The 20320-nt window shown below is 35.0% G+C and overlaps 2 protein-coding genes across 2 annotated transcripts; both read left to right on the forward strand.

Annotated features, from left to right (window-relative positions):
- The first annotated feature begins 14515 nt into the window (after positions 1 to 14515).
- LOC149146757 (uncharacterized) lies at positions 14516 to 15148 on the forward strand. The gene has a single exon (XM_089452854.1). It carries the CDS (start codon positions 14516 to 14518, stop codon positions 15146 to 15148), a length of 633 nt encoding a protein of 210 aa, XP_089308980.1.
- A 2968-nt stretch (positions 15149 to 18116) lies between these two features.
- LOC149146758 (uncharacterized) lies at positions 18117 to 18752 on the forward strand. The gene has a single exon (XM_089452855.1). It carries the CDS (start codon positions 18117 to 18119, stop codon positions 18750 to 18752), a length of 636 nt encoding a protein of 211 aa, XP_089308981.1.
- The last annotated feature ends 1568 nt before the right edge of the window (positions 18753 to 20320 follow it).

A 20320-nucleotide genomic window follows, 5' to 3' on the forward strand; every position in this document is an offset into this window, starting at 1 on the left:
AGAATAGATGTTCATCTAATGTTATTAGAAACACGACTCCTTATGAAATGTGGTATGGTCGCATTCCTTCAATAAAGCATCTCATGGCCTTTAGTTCCACCTGTTATGCCTTGATACCAAAGGTACATAGAAACAAACTTGGTGCAAGAAGTCATAAGTGTATCTTCCTCGGGTATTCAAACACCTCCAAAGCATGCCGTCTCTATTATGAAGTTAATTAAAATTTTGTTGTACCTAGAGATGTAATGTTTCTTGAATCCTCCAAAACCCACAATGTTGTTGAGCGGTAACTTGAACGCTTGGACAGATTCACACATGAAAAATAATTTGAATAATTTGATAATCAGATTCCACATCTTGAAGGGGGGATTCCTATACTAGATCAACCTGTGGAATCTTCTTCTGAAGCACTCTCTCCCCTGCATGAAACTTCAACAATGGATGATGCTTTGATTGATGTGATTGACAGAATTGGGAGACTCAATCTTGATTCAATCCTAACTCAATTAGCGGAGTAGCCTAGACCATCTCAGAAAGGTCCCCCAAAGTGGTTCACAAAGACACTTGAAAGTGTTCATCCTCATGAGGTTCGAAAGATAAGAACTAGAAATTCAACCTGACAAAATGGAGGTGATGTAGATGACTCTCATTCACCTATTGATATGGATGTTTCTTATGATTGTGAATTGAATTTGTTTACAGATTTTGAACCAACTTCCTTCAAAGACGATGCTTCCCATGATGAATTGAAAGAAGCAATGAAAAAGGAGTATGATGCCTTGATAAATAATGGCACTTGCAGGCTGGTTGATCCTCCATTGGGAACCAAACCAATTGGCTACAAGTGGGTCTACAAGAACAAGTATAAAGCTGCTGGCTCACTTGACAAGCACAAAGCGAGGCTTGTGGAAAAATGTTTTGGACAGAAGGAAGGGGTTGATTATGAGGACACTTTTGCCACCACAACAAAATGGGCTACCATCTAGACGCTCTTTGCCCTACAAACTCAGAACGCTTGGAAAGTCCATCAAATGGATGTAAACACTGCTTTCTTGAATGGAGATCTAAAAGATAATATTTTTATGTCAAGGCCTGAAGGATTTGTTGTGAAAGGACATGAGCATAAAGCACGCAAACTTGTGAAATCCTTCTATGGCCTCAAATAAGCACCACAAGCATGCTATGAAAAATTAACTGAGCATCTTCTGAAACTCAATTTCAAACATTTTGATCTTGATGATGCAACTTTGTTTGTCAATAAGGTTGGAAAAACAGTTGTATATCTTGTGGTATATGTATATAACCTTTTGATTAGAGGTAATAATGAGAGCTACATTGCATTGATAAAGAAGAAATTGAGGAAAGGTTTTGAAATGACTGATTTGGGCTATGTTCATTACTATATTAGTATTGAAGTAACTCAACATTTGAAGTCCATATTCCTTTCTCAAAAGAAGTACATTGGAGATCTGTTGAACAGGTTTGGCATGACTGAATGCAATCCTCTCACTACTCCAATGGAACAAAACTTAAAGCTTACATCCATTGAAGGAAAATAATTTGAGGATGCAACAAAGTATAGACAACTTATAGGAAGTCTAAACTACCTCACTACTGTGAGACCACACATTTCGTTTGGTGTTGGAATCCTCTCCAGGTTTATGCAAAAGCCTTGTGAGAGACATTGGTCTACTGAAAAAAGAGTTCTAAAGTACTTGAAGGGAACTCAAGACTTTGGACTCAAGTACACACAGGTGGGCGATTTCAGCAATTTTCTTACAATAGCTTTCCGATCACCACAAGAAAAATGGTAGATGCAACTTCAATTTGCAAGGAATAGGTTTCACATGATGTGTGAATTTTAGAGGGGAAGGTGTAAAAAAAGGGTACCATTTCTTGTCCTCCTCCCAAGAAAAAGGTTCTATGTTGGAAAATGCTAATATCAAGTTTCAAAGAGGAAGTGGTTGGCATGTCATGACAATGAAGAAAAATAGCTAGTTACATCCATACTCGACTAAAGTAAAATTGCAATGAAAATTGAAGGAAAATGAAACTTAACTATCTCTCGAATGGTCGCCATAATACCTTGATGTTTTGGAACGAAATTGTCCCTTGAAAAAAACATCAACATCAACATCTCGTACTTATAGGCCATTGATGAGAAGTATTGGGAATGTTATCCTACAGTTTATAGTTGCTCGAGTTGGAGTAGATTCTACGCCAATACTGGTACAACTTAACCCTCTCCCTAGTCAATGAATGGTAGGTGACATGAAAGAGTCGTGCAACTAGAAAAAATGACCATAAAAATAAGAAACAAGAAAATGTAGCTACTATATGCCTAAACATGAATTTATTTAGAAAAGAAACAGACTAGTCTAGTTTGTTCTCTAAGATTTTGGTCTTACATTACTGTAGATTATTAGTTGTATTTAACTTATAAATTACATAAAAAAGATTAACCGCACCACACTAACCCTATGTAAGATGAGTAACTAAAATACCCTTCATGTAAGAACAAATAAATAAATGATAGCCATCCTATTAATGAACCAAATATCCCAATACATTAATGATTAGTTAAATTAGTGAAGGCATCTCGAAAAATTAATGAATTGATCTTAACTGGTTTGAAATTGTGACCTCTAGGTTGCATGACAAGTGACCTTAAAGATCACATTTATAACTTGTGTAATTGAATCTTTTCTTACATAACTTAGTTGTTGAATATGTATTCATGTTATGAAATTAGAAATATTAACCAATAGTAGAAGACATGTAATTAAATAGTCATTGAATAAGATTTCTTTTAACAACCATTAACATTAACCATGTTTGATCAGATAAACATTTGTTCAACTTAAAACAAAAAAAATTATCTACAAAACTAAAAAAAGTTTAAATAAGTATGGCTACAAAGTAAAAGATACACAAAAACCATTGAAGAGAGATTTGACCAACAAGGAAAATTCTCTTTTTTTAATTGCATTCTGGCATCTAAGTAAATTTCTACAGGGTGAGATATGTGAGAAAGTGGAAAGGTCATATACTATATAGCAATCATGAGGTCAATGCAAACATTAATGGTAAAACAATGAAAAAAATGCAACGAAATATCTTAACATGTTCTCGAATATAAACCAATGGAGCTCTGCAGTCATGTCCCAAGAGACACTTGAAAGATGAAACTTGCAAATTGACAATGATATCACTAAAGGAGAGGTCATCTACATGAACACGAAACAAGGAACAAAAGAAAGAAATAGTACTCTTGGTCACGCCCTCACTCATAAATGGGCAACATGTAGGTATGCAAAAGAGGAAATCAACATTCCATGTTGTTGCTTGCTTATATAGATCTCTTGAAGGTGATAGATGGTCTAGATTCTGATCGATTGACCATTGGATGAATGTTTAGTGTATTCATTCATTCAATTTATTTGGGAACTACTCAAATAATTCTTTTAATTTTCACCTTATGGGGCTAAGAACATAATGTCGAACTTCAATATATATTTAATGGATTTGTATTTAAATAAGATATATATTTATTCCCTTCCCTTTTAATACATTCTCAATTTTTACCCTTTTCTTAGTTATTTTTAATAAATATTTCTATAAAGAGAAAAATGTCATCAGATAGAAACTATATTTCAAAAAACACTTCAAACAATTACTACTCATTTTCAAATTCGTAGAACTCGGCAAATGACTCTCGAGGATATTGAACAAGAACTTTTAGCTTGCCATAACTTGTACATTCCACTTTTAAAGCCCCATGTATTTAAGACTAAGAATGGGTAAAACTATCCATTGTAAATTCAAATCAAAGAGTTCATATCTTTGGTGGTTGAATTACTGAGTAGCTTATTTCAAGTATCCTTTCTTTTCCACATTATCTTCTTGTCTATAAATATTTTCATCAAGCTATTGATTTGGTGATGATTAACTTTATGTTCGTGCATCAACTCTTGAACCTTGGCTCTATTATGGTTTAATTCTACTCATAATGTTGTTACCAAGGACGTAATTGAGGAATCTTTCTCCTTGAGGCTCCATATATAGTTTGAGACCTTCAACTACTCTATTGATGTTGTTAGACTATAGCTTGATTCTCTGAGTCTTATGTCCAAATCTATTGAAATTTTTGGAGTAATTACTTGATCATAAGCTCCAACTTATAGAATATGAAATTTCTTCTTTAAGCAAGCTCATAAACCAAGATAATTATGAAGAAAAAAACATATAAAAAAACAATGAACAAATAAAATACACTCAATACCTTAACCACCCTAATAATTTGCTACCCTAATTTTGCAGAGAGAACACAAAATTTGCAGACTTATTTGTCAAAAATTACATGATATGATTAAGCATTATCACGAAAACTCCCTGTTAATGCTTAATGAGGGTTTACTACCTTATCTCGTAGTGCCAAAAGCTTAGCTTTTGTAACTCCTTTGGTGAATATATCCTCTAGGTGATCCTCATTATTTATGTGCTTCAATTCAATATCCTTCATCTGCATCAAATCCCAAATGAAGTGATATTTCATGTCAAAATTCTTTGTCCTATTGTGATGAACCGGGTTCTTTTATAACTTGATTCCACTTACGTTATCACAATAAATCCTTGTAGATTGAATTTTCTTTTCTCCAATACCTTTCAAAAAAATTCTGAGCCAAAGATCTTTTGTACATGCTAAGGTAATTGCAACATACTTAGCTTCTATGGATGAGAGAACAACACTGCTTTATTTTTTTGAGCTCTAGGTGATCAAACCAAAACCAAAAGAGAAACAATTTCTAGATGTGGACTTATGGTCATCAATACTACCTCCCGAATCTAAATAACTAAATCCAATAAGATTGAACTTTTCAGAAGACTAGTGATGAATACCAAAATTTAGAGTGCCCTTCACATTACTTAAAATCCTCTTGGATTCCTTCATATGTATCTCAGATGGATTTGTCATATAACTTGAAACACGTGAAGGGCAATATGTAATATTAGATGTTGTGTGGGTTAGAAATATGAAGCTCCCCACAATACTTATGTAATTCATCCCATCAACTAAATCAACATCATCATCTATACATAACCTAACTCCATGAGCCTTGGAGTAGGGGATGGATTACAATAAATCATATCAAATTTGTTTAGCATACCTGCATACGTTTTCTCACAAATGAAAATCTCACCCTTACTTTGACAAACCTCCATTCCTAGAATATATTTCATGAGACCAAGATATTTCATGTCAAATTCATTCATCATAGCAACTTTGAATTTATCATTCATCTTAGAACTATTACCCATATAAAATACATCATCAACATACAAAATTATGATTAGAATATCAATACCTTATTGTTTGTAGTAAAGGCTAAGATCACTCTTACTTCTCTCAAAGTCGTTTTCCTGAAAGTATCCATCAATTCTAGCATAACATGCTCTTGGTGCTTGTTTGAGACTATACAAAGCCTTCTTCAAGTCGTAGACATTATTCTTTTTTCCTTCCACTTCAAAACATTGTTTCTGCTCCACATATACTTCCTCTTCTAAGTACCCATTCAAGAAGGCACGATTCATGTCCATATGATGTATGCTCCACTTTTTCTGAGCTGCTAAAAAAATCAACATTCTAATTATCTCTTGTCTTGCTAATTGTACAAATGTCTCTTCATAATAAATTCCACACTTATGTGTGAATCACTTAGCAAGTAATCTTGCCTTATGTCTTTCAACACTCCCATCACTGTTAAATTTAGTCGTGTAAACTCATTTGGTGTGAATCATCATCTTATCATGTGGAAGCTTTGTCAACTCCCAAGTGTCATTCCTGTGAATGAAATCCATATATTCTTGCATGGCTTGCACCCAAACCTCATTATTACATGCATATTCAAAACATGTTGGTTCAAAACCAACATTGGCTATTAACGCGAAATTGACTATCTCACCTATTCGGCTCTCTTCATGTGCTTGATTTGCACTCGTGTCATAGATATCTCTCAATCTTATTAGCTTCCTTGTAGAACTTGGAGAAGAAGTTTGACTTGAACTTGATAGTTAAGAAATTCATGAGGGATCCTTCGTGGAGTTAAACCACTAAATACAGAAGCATAAGTTGGTTGCTCATGATCAATATCAACAATTATATCATCATTCAAAACAGATTTTGTCTCCTCAACATGATCTTTTTAATGACCATAAACTCCCCCTTCATAAAAAGATACATCTCTTGAGACAATTAGCTTGTTAGTGAGAGGATTATACAATCTATAAGCATTGCATGTCTCACTATACCCAATATACATAACTCACTCTTTGCATCTAACTTTTTTCTATTCTAATAGGGTACATATACATAAGCCAACCAACCAAAAACTTTGAAATGATTAAAATTAGGCCTTTTTCCATACCAAGCTTCATCAGGAGTCAAGTTTTCGAGTGCACTAGTGGGGCTATTGTTGACGATGTACACTGTTGTAGAAATTGCATATCCCCAATAAGAATCTCTAAATTCCTTGGTTTGTAACATGTGCCTTGCCATTTAAACCACACTATGATTCTTCCTTTGAGTTGCTCCATTCTGTTGGGGTGTGTATGGGGTAGTATGCTCCCTCGTGATGCCCTTTATATCACAAAAACTCTCGAAAGATTTTGAGCAAAATTCCCCTCCATGATCAAGCAAACATTTGATCTTACACCCTTGCTCATTTTGTATGAGTGCTTTTAACTTCTTGAACATATTGAAGGCTTCTCTTTTGGCCTTCAAAAAATATACCCTACAATTTGTTGAGTGATCATCAATAAAAGTGATGAAATATGATCACTTAACTGAACTCTTAGTGTGTGTAGGACCACATATGTGTGAATGAACTAGATGAAGTGGGTGATGATCCCTCCATGTAAGTGCCCTTTGGAAACTTTTCCCTTGCATGCTTGCCTTTATCACATACTTCACAAACTTGCCTTTATCACATCCTTCAGAAACCTCCTTATGCTCCTCTACCTTGGGAAAACCATAAACTAATGCATGGGAGGTTATAAACTTCAAAGTGTGAAAATTTAAATGCCCGTACGTGAGATGCCATAACTAACTTGAAGACTCATAAGAAATATTTGCAAGGTTGCTTTTATGTTCATCAAACCTCAAGGGAAACATAGAGCGATCACCCTATTTCCCTTATTCTTATCATAGATAGTACATGTCTTATTTTCAAACAATACTTTATAATTTTTCTCACATAGCTTCGCAACGCTGAACAAATTATGCTTCAATTGTGAAGTATAATAAATGTCATGAATACTTATTATACCTTTTTTTGTTTGGGCCTCCATAGCTCCTTTGGAAGCAACATCCAATGCTTTATCATTACCAAGCTCGATCTTGGATTTGAAACTTCCTGAAACTTCCATCCTTTGTTGAAAACAATGTTTCATTCAGTTCATATGGTTAGAGAATGGAAAATCTAGGTATCAAACATCTTTACTAGTATTTTCACCTTTGGCATAAGATAAAAATGTGATGTCAAGGATACTCACTACTTTCTTGAGCATAGTTAGAATTTTTACATTCTTTCAATCTGCATTCCCTTTCAAAGTGGTCAAGTAAAATTGAACATTTCTCTTATCAAATCTACCTCTACCTCTTCCTATGAAACTACCTCTTCCTGTTGATCGACCTCTTCCTCTACCTCTTGAAGGATTTTGGTTTTTCCATATACCTTGGCCTTGATTTCTTTATGCACTATTGTTGCTTGCATCTTCATTCTTTGCAATTTGTCATTTGGAGGAAAACGTTTTATCTACAACTTCAAAAGTGTCCTTCAATCTTTCTTCATGAGCATGAGGGATCCAACCTAATGGTAAAAGTTTAGTTTTGTCAAATTCTTACTTTCTTCTATGACTATGGCTACATGATTCCATGTAGGTGTTAAAGATGTCAATACCTTTTTAATTAAAAATTCATTACTTACAGTAGCCATTTTATTGAGGACATCTTTGACTCTCACACAATAGTCACTAATACTTTCAGCTTCTTGGATAGTCAAATTCTAGAAATCTCGCTTCAACGTGTGAAGCTTGACCACCTTAACTTGATCACTACCTTGGTAAGCTTCTTCTACACTGTGCCAACATATTTGGGAGTTGTTTCTCATGATATTCTTGGAAATAAGGTCTTATCATGAGCTATATGAATATGAAACAAAGCTTGAACATTCTTCTTCCTTTCTCCTCATTCTTTCATTGGACATTCCAATCAGTTTGGCTCCTCATAAACAGATTCAAAAATATCCCACAAATATGTTCCAATAAAAAAGGTAAAGGTAAGCATATTAATGCACCAATAATCATAATCTTTCTTGGTTACAATTAGACATGATTAACTTTGGCTAAATTCCAACAATAAAAATTTAACTCCAAACAAATTTATGTGCTCATAGCACTTGTAGAATATGAAATGGCTTCTTGTAGAATATGAAATGGCTTATTTAAGCAAGCTGATAAACCAATATAGTTATGAATAAAACAACATATAAAAGAACAATGAACAAATAAAACACACCCACTGACTTACCTCAAACCACATGTAAGTGTCATATTAAATCAAAGCCATTAACAACATTGTTATATAGTAGACTTCTTACTAATATTATTATCAATCCACTGACTAACAAATCTACCCACACTTCAAATCACCACCCTAATAATCTCCTGCCCTAATTTTGCAAAGAAAACACAAAATCTGCTTACTTATTTGTGACCAATTACATGACATGATTAACCATTATCCCCAGCACAACCTCTAGTGAGCTGCTCAACCTTGTTAGTGATACAGTCTGGAAAGCCTCAATGTTTATTTCATTATATGCACGATATTGTGTCATTGAGGTTTCCACTTTCCTTCTAAGGTTACTATTGGTTGTTGCTACTTTTATTGCATCTATCTTTTTCCCTAATTGCCCTAGAAAATAATTACACTTCCCATGAGACCTTTGGCCTTTTATTTCTGGATAGAATGAGAACTTTTGCCATAATATTTCCTACCCATTTTTTAGTTCATATTACACACTCATGCATAACCCCATTTATAACCTCTAATGGTTCTATCATTGACTATCTCTGTTTAGTTCAATGGAATGTTGGTCACTATCTACAAAATCTCCATTGCTAGCGTCTTGAGCTGCACTTATAGCCCCATTCGAATGTATCGACTCAAGTGACGGTCTAAGAAATAGGTATGCTTCCCTACTGTCTTTCTCGTACCTCACTTCTTTCCTTAAGTTGTTGACTGCTTTGGTTTTCAAAAAGCCCTTAATTGCAACATCATTTTTAAAATAAAATGCCAGCTAACGTTTCGCCTTCCAATGAAATATGCGGTCGAGCAAGCACTGATCGATGGCGTGCAAAAATGAACACTGTGGCCTGTATATTGTCTGAGGTGTCAGTATATTTATATATAATGTATGTCAACCCCATGACCAGTGTTTCTTTCATATGGGAATGGACCCATGAACACATATTCTAATATCCTTTCCCTCTCTTTTTTTCAAACTTTGCAAGTATTTATCACACATTTGTTGGCAGTGAATGTGATAAGCAGTTTATATAACAATTCCATTTCCTTTCTGACCCGATGATGAAGAAGGCCTTTGGTGGTAGCGCTCCTTAGCTTGAGTCTTCGTAAAGCATACGGGCCTGTATTGTAGTGGTGACAAACTGAATACGTGTAAGCCCCCTTCTATATTTTCGTAGATAACAGTACTTTGACTTCAGCATTTGCATATGATATAAAAATGTCATTTTAGTTATATACACCAATCTTAATTACAACGAATAGTGTGCAGAAGGACCAAGAGGCTATTCAAGGGCATTTTTGTAATAATCTTTTTAAATCTTCTTAAAATAACAAAAACAATCCTTTATGAATTCCATCTTTAGGAATTGTAACTTTAAGAACCAGAACTTTAATTTATTCTTTTTCTTTAGAAATGGGGAGAAATTAGTTTTACTAATATAAGTGGGATCTTTAATAACAAGAAGGTTGAGAAAGTTACACAAAATGGTTTTTAATTTTCAACAATGCTAGAGTGGCCAATGCAAGGTACACAAAATAGTTTTTAATTTTCAACGATGCTAGGGTGGCAAATTCAAGAAATTCTTTGTGACAAGCTCACTTCTTGTTCAATTTTATATTGTTTAATTTTATGATAAGTGAGGAAGTGCATTTTTCAATAAGAATTAGGGAGACAATTTTGCTATGGAGGAAGCTCATGATGGACATGTAATGGGGCACTTATATAGATGCATTTGAGGATAGGAAGACACCCTCAATGGCTTATCTAATTTTTGAATAGTTGATGTGCTTTAATAATATATAGAAAAGATAAGGAGATCAAACAAGTTAAAGTGATAAATTTACAATTAATAAACCATTATTTAGTTAATATGACTACATATATGAGTATGCTATTAATATAAATATCATACTATGTTAACAATTGTATATTAAATTATATTAAAAGGTAAATTAAAGATAAATAATTATATAGCCCTCAAAGGGCCACTCAATTGGCAATGGTCATTGAAATGAAGTTTTATTCTACTAATATAAATATCATAATATTTAAAAAATTTATATTAAATTATATTAAAATGTAAATTAAATATAAATAATTATATGAGGATAGTTGGTCAAATATGTGTAGACCTAAAGTTTATATAATCTACTCTGTGTGATACTAAAATGGCCTAGTTCTTGATTCCTTTACTCACCAAATAGATATATATGTGTGTGTGTGTGTGTGTGTGTAATAATAATAACATTTTTAGAAATAAATTAGTTTAAGCTTATTTTAAATTTAAAGTTATTAAATAATATAAAAAATAATTTTCTATATAAAAAATAATATAAGATATATAAATGGTGTTATTAAAGAATTATATATTAAATTAATTTAAAATAAATTTAGGTTAATATTCAATTTAACATTAAAATGTAAAAGGGAAGATTTTCTTTTTTCTTTTACTATGCCAAGATTTGAAGAATTTTAGTCATGTAGAGTGTACAAAGATTTGGGGAATTTCTAGATCTTTTTGAAACCAATCTCACTTAAATCCTTTTGTTAGTAGTTTTTGAACTTACACCTTGTTTTCTGGCTTGTGAAAATGCTACAGGAGAATATGCACATTCCTCATGAACTCTTTTGGCTCATTAGTGAAAAGTGATACCTTCACTATTAGAGTCTCCTTAGTGAATACAACATTACCAATGATGTCATGATTTACATTGTAGAAATAATTCAAAGTGAATCCAAAGGGAGTGGTGAATCTAGTCAACCACACTAAGCTTGTTTAAATATGTTAAGGAATATTTGAAGTATGGAAATTTATCTTAATTTTTAGAAACTTTGGTGAACCTCACTAGTCCATAATATGTCATCTATAAAATGTTTGGTGGTGTTTCTATAAAAACATTAAAATTTATAATAATATATATAAAATTGTAGTGACTTTTAAGGTAAAATAACCAATACTTTTTGGAAAAAGATTGCAAATTTTGCCCAAAAACAAGGCCTACTTCACCAAACCCTAAATATCTTTGTAGATCTACATTTGTGGTGCACAACACCAGCATTTGTGGTGCACAACACCTTCTCTTGAGGTGGAAATTTTTTCATGTACTTTCATAGCTACAAATTATGAACAAAAAGTGATTATTTAGTGTTTCAATGAGTTTTGACATTTATCATAAACTCTCTAGGAGTGGGTTCACTAGAGTTGGTCTCTAGATGTTGTCTTACATTTCTAGTCAAAAGGTTTTTCTATTGTTATTTTTTCAGAAGTTATAATAATGGTAGAAGGTTTTAGCTTATGGAAACTTGTTTTCTGGTTTATCTGGTCTCTCTCTTCAACCTTGGTTTCTATATTTTAATCCTCTATGTATGTCAAATCTAGAATCTCCAATACTGGTGAAGTTTCCTAATTTTTCCATCCATGTTATAAAAGTGGACTTTAGTAAAACATTTCCAAAAAATCCTCCTTAAATCAGAAAATAAAGTTTGTTTCCAACTAATGGATTATGAAAATACAACTTTTGGTTGAAGATATTGCAAGTAGCTTGGACACCTTCACAATGTTTTCCCATGTTCACAATGTTTGCCCATATTCACAACGAAGCCAATAAGATAAATGGTGGATGGAAATATCCAAAATGACCCAATGTTTCTATGCCCATTCAGGCTCATTAGTCCATAAATTATGAGAACTAGGAGACTCACTACTCCTCATACTCATGATATTCCATATTAATCAAGAGGAAGCTAATTAGCCATCATTTTGGCATATGTAAAGAGTGGGCAAAATTCTATCCAACAATCACACCATTTAGATAGTGACAAGGAGCCAAGAAATATTCTATAATGAAAACATCTCAAGGTAATACAGTGGTTGTCTCAAAAAATCCACCACCTTTACCTAGGAAGGGGAAACAAACAAAGAAAATATAGTCCTAAGAGGAAAGCAAGAAAGACAATATAATGTTTTATCTCCCTTGAGTTTGAATATGCTACATGTTAGGAGAAAACACTTGTTTTTAACCATTAAACCCATTAAAAATATGTAAGGAAAGTTTTTGTTAAAGAAATAATGTCAAATAAATGACGAAATTATAGATATTAGATTAACCTAGTTTTTTGTTCCTAACATTAATTAAGAATTAACATTAATATTAGTTATTAGCATACTTACATCTTAACATTTAATTTGTCAAGAGTTAATAAGACTAAAATGCACAAAACATCAAAATGTTATAGTAAACCATAAAGATATATTCTTCTGGTTTGATTTTTGAGTCTCTTGATTAACCATTTACCAATGGGGTCAAAACCCTTTTTCCTTGCCCACCAAAATTCATTGTGATTTAGCCTTAACCCCAAATTAGCCTTGTGTTAAACTTTAGAGTTGTTTGATATTAGAAAATGAAGACATTCCATCTTTGGGATAAATAATACAACTAATAAATACACTTGAAAATTTTACTTAACTTTAACTTTGTATGTGAGAGGAGAGATAATCAACATAAATAATGAATTATATTCAAGAAATCATGAAAAGTAATCACCTCATGAATTTGTAGATTCACAATTTACCTGAAACCCTAATATAATTCATAGGCTTCAACTATCTTGTTGGAAGTGTGAAGAATACCTAAAAAAATTTATATTAAACAACATAAAATAAAATATTATGTTCAAAATATAATAAAATTAAAATGGGTACATGAGACTCCTTTATTTATGAGACAAGGGACTAGTCTCCATGTAAAGATCTTACTACTAAAGTTTACAAAAATGTATATATTCTAGCTCTTTTGAATTTGAATATATGAGATGTTAAGGAGAAATATATGCTCTTGACTTTTAAACCCACTCAAGCTATATACCTATATGGAAATTTTATATGAAAGAAAATATTTCAAATAAATGGGGAAATTATAGGTAACACAATAAGCTTGTTTCCTACAACTAACATTCATTACTATTAGCATTAATATTAATTATGAGTATAACATTAAATCTATTGAGCTTAGGGAGGACTTAATTTATGCAAACCTCATTGTATAACCTTAGGAAGTATTTGCAACTTGAGATATTTGACTCCTCTCAATATTAAGTTAAAATAAATTAATGTGATGAATCCAAGATAAATTTTTGTTGGTTATTTATAAGATAAATCCCTATTTAGATCCTTTAAGAAGAGATTCATTTTAATTCTATCGAAACAAATGTGCCTTTGACTCTCACAACTCTTTAAGGTTTAGAGTTATGGTGGTCAAAATCAAGTTCATAGTAATTTAGGAGGTCAAATTTTACAATATGATTGAAAAAATGAATATAAAATACCCCATAATTCACAACACTACAACCAAACCAGAAATATAAGTCAACATTTTAATGGGTGTATGAGACTTCCTTATTTGTGGAACTATATAACAATCTCACTATTAATATCTGCACCAATTTACATAATCAACCTTCTTTTAATATAAATATATAAAATGTTACAAAGAAATGAGTATCATCTTAAAAATTAAACCCATTTAAATTATACATATAATTATTTTTTACATAAAAAAAGATAATGTCAGATAACAAAATTATAGAAATTAAATTAAACTTATTTTTTACCACCAACAATAATTCAGAATTTACTTGAATATACCTCCATCTTAACATAAGATTTAGAGGATTAAAAGTTCCTTAATAAATTTAAAATTTGCTTCCCTTGAAACAAATTTTTTCCCATAGTGGAATAGACCTATAAAGCCGACATTAAAGATGATGGAGCCGACTTCTGATTTTCAAATTTTGAGTCGACATAACACTACATCCTTTTAGTATAGAAAGGTATATACTAAGGTTTTGTGAATATCAAGACCCGTGAGACACAATTCACCACAATCAGTGTAATAGTAATTCTGAACTACTTTGTACTCTTGGAAACAATGGTTGAGCCAACAAGCCCCCGGAGTGATGATGTATCACTAAACAACCCTAATCCTATTCTAGGAATGGGCGCACATCTTTTTGAAGACTTTTACGTTCGCTCCCCGAGTGATGAAGAAGAATCAGTAAACAGTCATGGCAGGCCTATTTCACCTCCCGGTAGTCCTTCTTCATACATCCAACTAGGAATACCTCCAGATACTGTGCAACACTATTACGTTCGCTCCATCAGTGATGTTGAATCCGAAAACAATGAACCAGGAATACGTGCTGCCGACCACATCCATGAGCTGCTCGTCGCAGTGCAAGAGTCGTTGGCTTCTCTTCGCCGCCATCCACCGGTTGGTCGGCATTTCAACACCGCCACCTATGAGCAGTTGGGTTCTGTCACAGTTGGGCTGCCTGCTGAAACGGTAGCTGGTTTACCTGTGGTTCAATTCAACAAAGAAGAAGCCAACGATGTAAAAGGAGCAGAAATGTGCACAATTTGTTTGGAGGATTTTGAGGATGGTAAGAACGTGGTACAACTGCCTTGTTCCCACATTCTGCATCCTCACTGTGCTGCCCAATTGTTTAGCAACACAAATCAATGCCCTCTATGTCGGGACGAAGTTGAAATTGAAAAGAAATAAATGAGGTAGAGTTGAAATTTACATATTTAGAATTTAGTTGGTTATTTCTCTCATCTAATTATTTTTTCAATGGAATATTTTACCTTTAATTTGTTTGAATATAATTTACTATTTAATCACGGTTTCCAAGTAAATAAAATATTTATAATACTTTAATTAACTTTATAAAATAGGGTATTGCTTTATAATTTTAAAATTTTATTATAAATTAAGATTAAATTAAAATTATTTTTTAAAATTATCTATTTATTATTTTTTTATATTTGAAATATTACTAAATGGAGTAATTTTTTTTTAATAAAATGTTGTAATGGTTAAGGAAGACATCTCACTACACTAGATATTTTTCAAATATCTAAAAGTATGTTATACACCAATACCAAAACTAGACCTATATTTAGAACAATGAGTTATAAATAAATTGTAATTATAAGACAAATGAATTGTTATACATAAAAAAAAAATTAAAATAATAAAACAAAAGTTATTATTCACTACCAACTATTTAACAATTTTGGGAAATCTATATTCACTCAATATTATGATTTCATTTATTGTAGTGGTGAACTGATGGTGAAAATAGCTTTTGTTGGTGAAATAATGGTGAAGATTCATATTGAGAAAACCAATAGTTTTTATGACACCCACATTTCAATCTTGGAGAATACATTTTCTTGTTGTTTGAGTAGGTTTAGCTTTATGAGGGATTGTATACACCTATTATGTATGGGTCATGAGCACTACCTAAAACCCATTAAACTTTTGTTAATTGTGTGGAGAGCAAGTGATAATCTAAGGAAGACCAAATATCAAATTTCTGAATTTTGTACATTTGTGGTTCAATGTGATAAAATAATTTACAAATAGTCAATATAACTAGAAAAAGAGAATAAAATGCATGAAATTTTGACAATTTTGGATGATTTCTAAATTTTGTTAGCAATGGAAATGGAGTTGGTGGGAATGAAACTCTATTATAATTTGAGGATTAAGATGAACTAGATGAAATATTCCTTCTCATTTGAGTCTTCATAATTCTATTCAAATATGTTTCAAAATCGTGTGTGATTCACCTAATGATGATATAAAATCCCTTAGTTGCAAGCTATGTGATAGATCAATTGATTGGAATGAATTAAGTAGATCAACTTCTTTTATTTTATCTTCTCTATTATTATAATATTAATTTTTTTGATGATTCCCGAGCTTTGTCTGCAACTTGCGCTAGGGTGCGTTTACCCCTTCCCCCCTTCTTTTCTCTGTGCAACTGGAGCCCCTAACTCAGTTCTCCTGCTGAGCGCCCGTCTATGGATTCGCCCTTTGTAGGGGCGGGCTCATCCCCCCCTGCAACCGCCCTTTTATCCTCTGACAAAACAGAGAGCGCAGACCCTCTGATCAATCCAGGCACGCTCCCTCGGTACAACCAGGACAATGAGACTGCCACCGAGGCTTTCGAAGACCTTGCAACAAACTCTGAAGCTGTAAAGGACACAGGCAATGACCAAAAGACATCAGCGACGCAGCCAAAAGCATCTTCTACGACATGCATTCCAAAGAAGGCAGAAAGAATAAAAGTAGAGCTCCCCAGTCAGAGAATCAACAACGAAATCCAATATATGAGGGATCATGCACTCATAGGCAAGTTCATGGGATTCTGGCCTACTGAAAAGGCCCTGCATGGCTGGATAGCTTCCAAATGGAAGCCCAAAGGACAAGTCTCTCTGCAGCTTGGCCCCAAAGGCTTCTTCACCGCCACTTTCAACTGCTTGGAAGACAAACATCGCATCTTCGAAGGAGGCCCGTATTTTTTCAACTCTTCAGGACTGTACCTTCGTAACTGGAAGGAAAGGTTCAACCCAGACACGGAAGATCTCAGTTGGGCTCCAGTATGGATAAGATTGTATTCTCTGCCATTGGAATACTGGAGGGAGGAGACCTTAAAGGACATAGGCAACAGCTTGGGGGTATTCATCAAAGTTGCCGAAGAAACAAAAACCCGGAGGTACACCTCCTATGCCAGGATCTGCGTTCACATGCACTTGACCAAAGAACTCACGGACTCGGTAAGTCTATTTCATGATGATTATGAGTGGATTCAAACTATAGATTATGAGCATATACCTTTTCGTTGCAGAAAATGCCATGAGCATGGCCATCTCTTCAGGGATTGTCCTCTTAATCTTAAATCCAAAGCCCCAGCTAATGATACTAGCAAAGACTCTGAAGGCTTCACAAAGGTCCCTAGCCGTAGAAGGAATGCCAAGAAAAATCCGACAGCTCCCAGCACCTCCAAAAGTCCTGAATCCCAGAACAGATTTGAAATTCTGACTTCTCTTAACTCTACGGAGATTCACACTGATATCCCTCTAGCAGATCCCTCGCCTTCCTCCCCCCCCAAGGCCCCTCATTCTGAAGTGCCGAAACCTGTCTCAACTCTCACCAGCTTTCCCGCCTCAACCTCATCTGAAATCTTTGATCCAGAGACAGCCCAGAAATCTTCCACCATGGAAATCGATGCAGCTTTAGCTCTCAGCATTCACCATCAGACAAATGAGGAAGATCAGAACTCCCCGATCCACATGGAAGAGGAACCCGAAAGCATAAATCTGGAAGGTCTAGATATTCTCAAACTGGAAACAGCATGCAGACAAAAGGAGTTCAACACCATACCCCCCTGGGAAATTGAAAGGCTGGAAGTAGTTCTGGCTAGAGCACAACACAATAAAAGCCTAGGCATTCAGGCCGGCAGTCCGTGGGATGGGAAGAAAATCCTGAGAGACACAAAGAAACGAGGGCGCAAAACGGATCTGCAAAGGACAATAATCATAGGAGAAATGCTGGTGGACTCTGGTAGATTCCCCAAGCTGACCAGGTTCTTCAAATCTCTCCCCCATGGTTCCTCATGAAGCTCATATCATGGAATGTGAGAGGGCTCAACAGCCCCACAAAACACAGAATGTTAAAAAATATGATTCAGCAAGAAAAGCCTTCTATTGTCTTTCTTCAAGAAACCAAAGGAAACAGTATAGTACTGGAAAGGATTCTAAACAAGGTATGGCCAGGATGCCGCTCAGTCTCTGTGGATGCATCAGGTGCTTCAGGAGGGCTGGCAATTTTGTGGAACCCGCAGATACTCTCCCTTCAAGACTTTCATGCCTCACACTTCTTCATTCAATCAACCTTTCATCTAATGGGGACCAACATTCACGGCCATCTCTCCAATGTTTACTTTCCACAAAACTTACAACAAAAGATGGATCTCTTGGATACACTCATAGCACTCAACTCAGAAAGGCATTTCCCCCTTTGGATTGGGGGCGGTGACTTCAATATCATCACGGCTCTAGAGGAAAAATCCGGAGGCAGATCGAAGTTGGAAGCTGACAGCTACGGCTTCAAGGACTTTATCAACAGCAATCAGTTAATGGACCTTCAAACCTCCAATGGTATGTACACCTGGACCAACAAAAGAAGCGGACCTCAGCATATTGCATCCAGGCTGGATCGCTTCCTCATATCGGACAATGCAATACACCTAGGTGGGGATTTTCATGCTTCCATTATGCCTCAAGCGGGCTCCGATCACTGGCCCATAATGCTTTAGTGGTCGCGTCCGGGCACAAAATGCAATAGACCTTTCCGCTTTGAAGCCTTTTGGTTCTCGCATCCCAAATTCAAAGAAGTCGTAGAAGAGACCTGGAAGTCATTCCACCCCCCAGTAGGAGCCAAGATGTTCCAGCTACAACAAAAACTAAAACATCTCAAACAGGCTCTCAAGTCATGGAACAGAACTCAGTTTGGCAACATCTTAGAAAATCGGAAAGAGTTGGAGCAACAGATGGCCTCATTACAACAGAAAATTATCTTGGAGGGAAGAACAGAGGAATATGCGCAATAGGATCAGTCCCTTTCAACTAAGATCGATGAACGAAGGCAGCAAGAAGAAGTTTTGTGGTGAGAAAATGCAATAGACCTTTCTGTTTTGAAGCCTTTTGGTTCTCGCATCCCAAATTCAAAGAAGTAGTAGAAGAGACCTGGAAGTCATTCCACCCCCCAGCAGGAGCCAAGATGTTCCAGCTACAACAAAAACTAAAACATCTCAAACAGGCTCTCAAGTCGTGGAACAGAACTCAGTTTGGCAACATCTTAGAAAATCGGAAAGAGTTGGAGCAACAGATGGCCTCATTACAGCAGAAAATTATCTTGGAGGGAAGAACAGAGGAATATGTGCAATAGGAGCAGTCCCTCTCAACTAAGATCGATGAACGAAGGCAGCAAGAAGAAGTTTTGTGGCGACAAAAATCCAGAATCAACTGGCTAAAGGAAGGGGAAAAAATACAAAATTTTTCCATCGATCAACAATTCAGAGGAGAATGCATAATAACATAGCCTTCATAAACAATCATCAGGGGGAGAGATTAGAGGCACATGAAGATGTGGAACAGGAATTCAAAGAATACTTTCAGGATATTCTCAGGGAGCCGCCAGGATGCAGGAATCAGGCCATACGCTCATTAACGCAGCATATTCCTAAACTGGTTTCGGAGGACCACAACAAAATGTTGCTCCAAGCCGTCACCAAGAAAGAAGTGGAGGATGCCATGGCTCAACTCAAGGATGGCAAAGCGCCTGGACCCGATGGCTTTACAGCCAACTTCTTTCATGCATTTTGGGAGCTCATTAAAACAGAGGTTTGGGAAATGGTGGAGGAATCTAGATCGATGCACTGGATCCTTCCCTCCCTTAATTCCACCTTCATAGCGCTAATTCCCAAAGTGGATGAACCCAACACACTGACAAATACAGGCCCATAGCACTTTGTAACGTCATTTACAAGCTCATATCCAAAGTCCTGGCGAATAGGCTCAAGCCTCTTCTCCCTCTTCTCATCTCGACCGAGCAAACCGGATATGTCGAAGGGCGCTAGATAATGGATGGCATCATTCTCTCAAATGAAGTAATCCACTCTCTCAAGCTTATAAAAAAGCCAGGTATGATTCTAAAGCTAGATCTTTCCAAGGCTTTTGACAAACTCAGTTGGCATTATATCAATCAGGTGTTACTGGCTTTCGGCTTCACCTAGCTTTTCCATCCTGCTTAATGGCTCACCTTCTACCCCCTTTCGTTCTTCCCGAGGCATCCGCCAAGGTGACCCCCTTTCCCCTTTCCTCT

The sequence above is a fragment of the Pinus tabuliformis genome, chromosome X (assembly GCF_031772625.1).
Source record: "Pinus tabuliformis cultivar Carrire ecotype Pingquan chromosome X, CPIR1, whole genome shotgun sequence".
Lineage (NCBI taxonomy): Eukaryota > Viridiplantae > Streptophyta > Pinopsida > Pinales > Pinaceae > Pinus > Pinus tabuliformis.

Bases quoted from the DNA above. Each gene is read 5' to 3' on its own strand.
- LOC149146758 (XM_089452855.1), top strand. From the start codon at position 18,117: ATGATTCAGCAAGAAAAGCCTTCTATTGTCTTTCTTCAAGAAACCAAA.
- LOC149146757 (XM_089452854.1), top strand. From the start codon at position 14,516: ATGGTTGAGCCAACAAGCCCCCGGAGTGATGATGTATCACTAAACAAC.